Here is a 9,038-nt window from a genome sequence, read left to right on the forward strand (position 1 = left end):
AGGAGTTCAAAATTAACAGAGATATCATCTGGGGTGATCCATCAAAATTTGAATAGAACTAGAAATTCCGATCAACGTGAAATTTTGAATCAGCTGTATAATTTAGATAATTGCTATAGTTGTTTGTTCACAGTGAGTTCATGCATGCTTTTACCACAGCCGCGTGCGTTCATCATACGACGATGTGCATCTATCAAGAGGATTATATGTGCAAGTAAACAAAGCAAACGCTCGCGAACCAACAACTTATGAGAAAATGTAGACTGGCTGAGCGCTCTTCAAAAAACACTCCCTGTGGACGCTACAAAAATCATTATGAAAAAAAATCAACTTCTCGCCTGTATTCTGAGCCAAGGCCTCTCATATCTCATCTTACTGTACAAAAGCTAACCTGAGATGCCGAAAACTTCTGACTCTCAGGCGAGGTCATATCTAAAAAAAATGCCACACCAGATGCCAACTGTGCACAGACAAGCATCGGGGATGGTACGTATTTCACCCTCTTATCTCCTGATGACTTTTACCTATCGTAATAATCAAGTGATTGCCTCGAGCGCATATTCTGTCCCTCGTCCAACGAAGGGCAATGCCGATGATCAAATTCCTTGGAGGGAGGATCACTCTTGCTTTCATTCCCTGGCCTCATTCTCCTCCTCCCCTGAACCATACTTTCCACTGGACCGCTCTCCGACTCCTTCTGTAGTTCTTTACTCCTACAATCAATTGATTCTTCAGAAACCTCGTCGGGGATCCCAGCAGCTTTATTGCTTTGGTACAGCATCTCTTCTTGGTTATAGGCCTCTAAGGACTCAACAACCTCTCTCATTGTAGGCCTAGTCTTGGGGTTCTCACTGAGGCATCGGTGAGCCAAGTTGCCTATTCTGCCAGCCGTTCTGCTCGAGTACTGGCCTTGCAATTTGGGGTCTATGATTTTCAAGAGCTTGGGAGTGCGAATCAAGAGCGGTCGAGCCCAGTCAACGAGATTGCGTTCCTGGTTTGGCCTGCGCTTGTCTAGTGCTCTTTTTCCTACCATTATCTCGAGGAGAACGACTCCGAAGCCATAAACGTCGCTTTTCGCAGTCAGATGTCCTGATAAATGAGAAACATATAATAAGGCCAAGTTCAGAAACAAGTTTCCGTTCTCAGATATCAAACTTCAACGAAGGAGCCATGCCTGATGATTAGCAGCTAATATATCCAAACATACCAAGTAATTTAATTATCTACCCACTTTGCAGCACTTCCAAAAGTCGTATATGCAGATTATAGCTTATTTCTTCCAACATAAGACAGCGTACATTGCTGTATCTCCAGCCCATTATCTCAAAGAGGAAGGATATATTCTACACTCAAGTCTACATTTGAATAACTCAACAGTTTAAAATACTATAATAACAAATCTACATATTGTTCCAACCTTTCTTTTATTTAAGTAGATGTTACTCGTGATATAAGTTTCTACAACAAAAACCACAATGCTGCGTACAACTCAAGTTGTCAACCTTTTCATCGTATTATTACTGTTTTATATTAGAAAGATAAACATGCCAAATTATGGAGGGCTAAGCAGATGTTATACTCTCTTCTAGGAAAAGCACGTGTGTATTTTCTGGTGGTGATGGTGGTGTCTGGGTGTTTGGGGCGTATTGGTGATAAAACTTAGGATGATAAAGTTTTAGCTATGTAGTAATTCTCCTTAATAAGAAGAATAATATAACCTGGTGGATTACTCATCAACTCACCTGTCATTATGTACTCAGGAGCAGCATAACCATAGGTACCCATGACCCTTGTAGAAACATGTGTTGCATCACCCTTGGGGCCCTCCTTTGCAAGGCCAAAATCTGAAAGTTTTGCATTGAATTCCTGAAATATAAGATTGAAGACCAGGTACATGTTCATATAATTAAAAATGAAATTCTGGCATAGCCCAAGTCCCCACGCCCCACCCCCAACACACACACACACAAACACACACACACACACACACACACACTTGATCAGGGTTTTCTTTTCGTTTATTGCAAGAATGAAAAAAATAGTCAAAAGGACATACTGATTTCTTTCAGCTATTTCACATTAAATTTCCATGAATTACATACAAAGAGAGACGATGTTTCAACGTTAAGAGTGCAGATATTATATTTCAATACTAATACAGCTTGCTAAAGAATCTTATAGTGACTGCCACTCAATATGTGCTCTCCTACACATTCGTTGGATATTTTATTTACCTGGGCAGAGAGGCAATATAAGATAGAATTGAACCACAACATTTTTGTGTATTTGATTGTTCAGGATGGCTTTAAGCAATTAAAAAAGATGGAAGTTCAAGAAGATACCAACCGAATCTAGCAAGATGTTTGAAGTCTTGAAATCACGGTAGATAATAGGTGTTTCTGCTCCATGAAGGAATGCAAGCCCTTTTGCTGCATCCAAGGCAATTTTCATTCTTATAGGCCATGTCAGTGCATTATGTCCTGTTAAGAGAAATGATACTAAACTACATCAGCTGATCAGTTTTTTTTTAACGTTGAGCAAGTTCCTACACAAAATGTTAGCTTGAAATTATTGAACAATTGCTAACCACTCTAGGCATAACAAACCAACTTTCAAAAAATAAAACCAGACAAGTTCAGTTAAAAGTCAATATCTAAGAGGACATTTCGCTTAAGCATGTTTTAAAGGTTATCTTCTTCCTAGGCATCCAACTTGAAAACTATGGAGTAAACTTGTTGAAACAATGCCAGTATTAACTGTATGGAGATAATTACAAAAACTCCTCTGATATGGACACAGAACTTAAAACTTTGGGTTAGGACTGATAGGTTGCAAGATGGAAAATGTATATTGGAAAATGTGAGAGATGAGATTGGATAAAGAATTTATTGTAGGGATTGGATAAGATGGTTTAAAGATAAAGAAAAATAAAATCACTAAAGTTCTGGATAACTGAATATAAAGAATAAAAGGCCATAAACTTCAACAGATTATGAAATGCAGGTCTGTGCAAAGTGAAGTTTGGAATTGACTGAGAAGAGCTGTGATGCATTTAATAAGTTGAGTGGAAACAAGAGGAATAAATAAATTAAGAATTTGAAGTATTTAAGAATTATATCCATGGTTCTTTTCTCTTCAATTAGTTTTCAAATGATTCAATCCCCATTTTCTTTTCATGCTGTGGTAGATTACTAGAAATAAAGTGAAGAAATTGGAGATAAGACCAAAGGACAAATGTGTGTAAAAGAAGCGCAAAATCATTCAAGAAATGGCATTCGCTGTTACATATTCCTAATGACAGGATTTTGGAAGGTAGAAGCATGCAACATGGTAAATAAAGTGCTATACACAGAAACATTAAGGTAATTAGTTATCTGTAATATGTAACGATAGTGAAACATTAGGGTATTTTTCCGTAAATTTACCCAGGTCAATACCCACGCAGGTTACGAGGCAACGTTGGCCATGTATGTATGTATGTGTGTGTGTGTGTGTGTGTATATATATACCGCTCGTTGAACTTGATCTACACGTTCTTAAACTCAACACAATCAATTTTTGAGGTGAACCCGTCGTGTTTTGAGAGCCTTCGTATTAGCCGTGCAAAAAGTTCTATTCGTTTGAAACCGTTAAAATTTGCGGTGAGTGGATGAAGGGTCAAAACACCACAGGTTCACCCCAAAATTGGTGTGTTTGGGTTTAAGAACGTGTAGATCAAGTTTAACGGAGCGAATCGTAAAAAAAAATTAGGGAATGATGTGATTTTAGACCGCGTCCTTAGGTGGGAATCTAAGGTGTCACCTTTAGAAAACATTCCAATATATATATATATATATATATATATATATATATATATATATATATATATATATATATATATATATATATATATATATATATGGCTCCTCAAATTGCAATATCATCATGCAAGAGAGAACATGTCAAATTTCTCCTTGACAGACTATTTTAAGTGGCAACAACTACCGTTCATTGGATTTCTAGCAAATAAACTCAACCTAAAACTTAGCGGAACAGTAAATACATCTTTATTCTAAGCAATTTTCTAATAAAACCATGTAACCAGAATGCTGAATATGGACCATTGTTGCATGAAAACAAAGATTTAACCATGTGTATTATTATGAACTAGACAATAATAACACAATACCACATCCATGATATATTAGTAGTTTCCATACGTTTGAAAAGGTGTGTTTCTAGGCTCCCACAGGCCATGTACTCGTAAACCAACAATCTGTGCTTATCCTCATGGCAATAGCCGATAAGCCTAACGAGATTCGGATGACTAAAGTGCCCAAGATAGTTGACTTCTGCCTGCACAGAAATGGGTGAGAGGATAGAAAGTGAGTAGTTTTGTTTAGATCAGTGCCTTGACGAAAAGTTCTATATTCGTGGACGCATGAGGATATGGGATGTGGTAGTTCAATAAAAGAATTCGGAATAAATGCTATGAATGTGAAACAAGAGCTTTAGCAATTTGTGCATTAAGCATGGGTCAGTGCATAATATGAGTTTAAACTGCACAAAGATGTACATAGAACAAACGCTTAACAAAGCAATCAATCAGATGGATTCTTTACGATTCGAATGTATTTCTACATTAAGTTCTCTAGAGTATGTCCTTCGCTAGTATAATTTTCTGCACTTTATAGTTTCAAAGTTTCATCTAAGGGCAGAAAATATCGTACCGTGGAAAGTGGCAGCTTTACATCTTATTCCAGTGTGCCCAATCCTTCTTAGTAGACTAGAATTTGTGTACAAAGTTTCATATGATATCTTTACATAGAATATTTTCTGGACAAAGCATACTTTTATAGAATATTTTCTGGACAAAGCATACTTTTAACTATAAGTTGGACCTATAAACGTCTACAAGTACCTTAAACTTTAGTTTTCATTAGTATTTTCTCCAAGAAAAAAATATATATTTAACTATGTCGTCCAAACTCTAATGAACCAATTTTATGCACTTTTAGCAGAAAATCATTAATTTATTTCAGTGATTCCTATTGTAAGATTTACAACTTCGAAATATCTTGAATCAGTAGACAAAGAAATGGAAGATAATGGCACAAAGAATGAGATCTATAACGAAAACTTACCAGCCATTCTCTGTCACCTTGGTAGCCATCTGGATTGAGCTCTTTAACAGCAACTTTGGTCGACTTGAAACCTGGCCTTACTGTCTCATCTATAACACCTTTAAATACAAGCCCAAATCCACCCTCACCAAGGATCAAATCTGGCCGGAAATAGCTTGTGGCTACTGTCAACTCTTTATATGTAAATACGGTGCAATTTCTAATTTTACCTATCTGCTGCCAATCCCCCATATCTTTGGGATTTTCCACTGCAGTGGTATAATTTCCACTCGCTGGCATGGTTCCTACAGAACTGCTCACCTTGACGCTAACAATGCTGGTGGTCACTGGCATACTCTCAATTTTAGTGCTAACAGTTGCATTTTCCTTGTTTCTACTCGCCTTTGCGATTTTGTTTTTGCTTTTCTTGCAAGAAGATTTTCCAATAGCTTTTTTAAATACAACTGACAAAAAGAAAAAAGAAATCAGATTAGAACAGAAACAAGAAAGTCTGTTTCCTCCAGTAACCCTACAGAATGAAGTGATGGAACAAAAACTCTTGGTATCTCAAATCAAGTTTTAAAAAAACATTTCAACTTGAAAATAAACTGCATGAAAGACAAATTAAACCTAAACCAGTTTGTTTGATCTTAATGTTGAAGGATAATGATTTTCCTCTACCCAAGTTTAACTGTAAGTAAACATAAAGCTAATTTTACACCCCAGTCCCAAATGTGCATGGAGCACACACCCCTCCAGCACAAAAACTGCAATAGGTAGTAAACGGACAGACATAAAGAAAAGATGTACACCCTAGGTATACAAAACAAAAGAAAAGCATAAAAAATAAAAAAGATTTTTTTCCCCCCATTACTCAAATATTTTAGAATTTTACGAAAGTCATAAGCCAAATCAAATGACTTGCCTGTAAGTTTCCATCAATCATCCAAGTTGCTATAGCTACATCCTTGTTCGAGATTGCAATTAAAATAGTATTTGAATAGGGCCAGTGGATTCAGATATCGTCTGATTGTGTTCAAATAGTCAAAAAATACTCTGAACTCTCCACTAAAACCATACAACGTCTCCCAATTTCAAAACTGATCGAGACACCTCCCTAAATTTAAAAAAAGTTAGAGAAGCGTTAATGAATGTATGACTACTTGACCTAAATATACACAAAAATTGTTGTCTTAAAACTCAGAAAGGGTCTCTAAACCAATCTAAATGTGTGCAAGACTGCACCGGGTACATGCATCTTCTTAAGCTGCATTTCCTTATCGTCTTCATTTGCATTTCTTAGGCAAGAAGACATCATACCCAAATTTGACCTAATATTAGTTTTTCTTTCTTTCTTTTTTCTCGTTGTCCAAACAAGGAACCGGCAAACTTGGGCATAGCATTACTTTTTTTCTTTCCTTCAGACAAATGCATGCCTTGTGTTCATGTTGATCATAATAAAATATGCAGAACCATGAGGGAAAACCCTATAAAAGGGCGAACTCAAGCAATTAACCTTATCAAATCAACTTTCCATACATCTGATCATATTCAAGTTTAAGGCAATCTCGAAATTAGGGCTATTACATCGCTTTGTCGGCAATCTGCTAGAGATTCAGAATGCGCTTTGTCGATGGGTGTGGAATCAAATTAGGGTTTCTTATCATCATATAATTTCATCCTACACACACATTAAACAGCATTCATTTCACTTCACATAATATTTGACTCCTTTATTTCCATTTAGGGTTTCTATCACATAAAGGGAACTCCTTTTAGGACATATTCTGTGCCTTTGTTCCCCATCCCAACCCCCACCCCCCACCAAAAAAAAAAAATTCTTCCTGCTAACAAAATCAAAATTGAATAGACAAGATTACTCAAAAAGAAAAAGAAAATGAAGCAAATTTACGCTTAGTCTTTCGAAAGCAATTCCCCATGAATTGATTAAAACCTCCCCTCCATTTTCTCCTCCTCGACACGAATGGATCCGGATGCCGCCGTGAAACCCGAACCCGTAAACGGACCGAGAGAGATCCGACCGCCTCGAAGATCGAGACCCTAAGGTGGCGGATCGCCGGAGAAAATGGCGGGAATTTTTCCTCTCCTTCTCTGGTTTCTGGAGAGAGAACAGGCGGCAAAAGCGGCGAAAGTTTGGGTCACTGCTCTTCGTACGAATTTATAGGCTTAATGTTTCGATAATGGTGGTTCATATTTGCGGAAATGCCACATGTTTTGTATACAAGCTAGAACTAGAGTAGTAGAAGCTAGAACTAACGTAGAAGCAAGAATTAATAAGTGTGAAGGTAAAATACGAAGGCTAGGTTTAGAACCAGCAATGTGTGGGCTAGAACTGACTGTATACAAGCTAGAACTAGGGTAATAGAAGTTAGAACTAAGGTAGAAGCTAGAATTAACAAGTGTGCATGTAAAAAACACGGGCTGGGTTTAGAACTAGCAAGGTGTGGGCTAGAACTGATTGTATACAAGCTAGAACTAGGGTAATAGAAGCTAGAACTAAGGTAGAAGCTAGAATTAACAAGCGTGCATGTAAAAAACACGGGCTGGTTTAGAACTAGCAAGGTGTGAGCTAGAACTGACTGTATACAAGCTAGAACTAGGGTAATAGAAGCTAGAACTAACGTAGAAGCAAGAATTAACAAGTGTGAAGATAAAATACGAAGGCTGAGTTTAGAACTAGCAATGTGTGAGCTAGAACTGACTGTATACAAACTAGAACTAGGGTAATAGAAGCTAGAACTAAGGTAGAAGCTAGAATTAACAAGTGTGCATGTAAAAAATACGGGCTGGGTTTAGAACTAGCAAGGTGTGAGTTAGAACTAGCTGTATACAAACTAGAACTAGGGTAATAGAAGTTAGAACTAACGTAGAAGCAAGAATTAACAAGTGTGAAGGTAAAATACGAAGGCTGAGTTTAGAACTAGGAAGGTGTGGGCTAGAACTGGCTGTATACAAGCTAGAACTAGGATAATAGAAACTAGAACTAAGGTAGAAGCTAGAATTAACAAGTGTGCATGTAAAAAAACCTTGTTGGGTTTAGAACTAGCAAGGTGTGGGCTAGAACTGGCTATATACAAGCTAAAACTAGGGTAATAGAAGCTAGAACTAACGTAGAAGCATGAATTAACAAGTGTGAAGGTAAAAAACGCGGGCTGAGTTTAGAACTAGCAAGGTGTGGGCTAGAACTGGCTGTATACAAGCTAGAACTAGGGTAATAGAAGCTAGAACTAACGTAGAAGCATGAATTAACAAGTGTGAAGGTAAAAAACGCGGGCTGAGTTTAGAACTAGCAAGGTGTGGGCTAGCACAATTGTAGCAGCTAGAACTAACTCGAGGGCTACTAGAACTACCACGATAGCATCTAGAAATAACATATCATTAGGTATAACTATTATCAAATATAATTAACAACGATTTATAAAAACATGACTGTATCCTCATTTATAACAACGATTTATAACTACCGTCCCAGCTTACAACGATTTTTGATAATTAAATATTTTTTCAGCTTATTTTGCTAATTAAGTTTTAAAAGTGGTCTATTTTAAAAATTTGTTCGAAATTAAAATACAAAAAGATTGCGGACATTAGGTTTATTGCAAATTCAGCTTCCTCCAAAAAGGCGTGGATGTCTCGTGAAAGTGGAAAAATGGGGACAACTTTTGACTATTTTTTAAAATTAAATCGTTCATTTATTTGTAGCTGGTCAAACATTTTTTTTTCTTCTTCTAGCTAATGGATTAATGCTCTGTGCGTCTCGTCCTGGTGACTAAAAAAACATTCATAGGCGGCGATCTACGGCGACGAGGACGGGTGAGCTCATAAGGATAAATCCACAGTCATGTGAGAATTAAAAATGTAGATATATTGTCAACATGAACCCTCAATTGATCAAAGTCATCTCAAATAAAAAAA

General features: G+C 37.0%; 1 protein-coding gene across 1 annotated transcript; it reads right to left on the reverse strand.

The window, feature by feature from the left end:
- LOC109822039 (probable serine/threonine-protein kinase PBL17) lies at positions 216–7,260 on the reverse strand. The gene is made up of 6 exons (XM_020388228.1): positions 7,015–7,260; positions 5,124–5,566; positions 4,200–4,335; positions 2,347–2,480; positions 1,743–1,866; positions 216–1,089 (listed from the first exon to the last, which is right to left on the reverse strand). Exons 1-6 carry the CDS (start codon positions 7,040–7,042, stop codon positions 521–523), a joined length of 1,434 nt encoding a protein of 477 aa, XP_020243817.1. The 5' UTR covers positions 7,043–7,260; the 3' UTR covers positions 216–520.

Source organism: Asparagus officinalis, chromosome 1 (genome assembly GCF_001876935.1).
Source record: "Asparagus officinalis chromosome 1, Aspof.V1, whole genome shotgun sequence".
In the NCBI taxonomy this organism is placed as follows: Eukaryota; Viridiplantae; Streptophyta; class Magnoliopsida; order Asparagales; family Asparagaceae; genus Asparagus; species Asparagus officinalis.

Excerpts from the sequence above, each read along its gene's own strand:
- LOC109822039 (XM_020388228.1), bottom strand. The coding sequence starts at position 7,042 with ATGGGGAATTGCTTTCGAAAGACTAAGC. Across the intron at positions 2,481-4,199 it reads AGAAACACACCTTTTCAAAC|GACATAATGCACTGACATGG; the intron begins GTATGGAAACTA and ends TTCTCTTAACAG. Across the intron at positions 1,867-2,346 it reads CAAACATCTTGCTAGATTCG|GAATTCAATGCAAAACTTTC; the intron begins GTTGGTATCTTC and ends CTTATATTTCAG.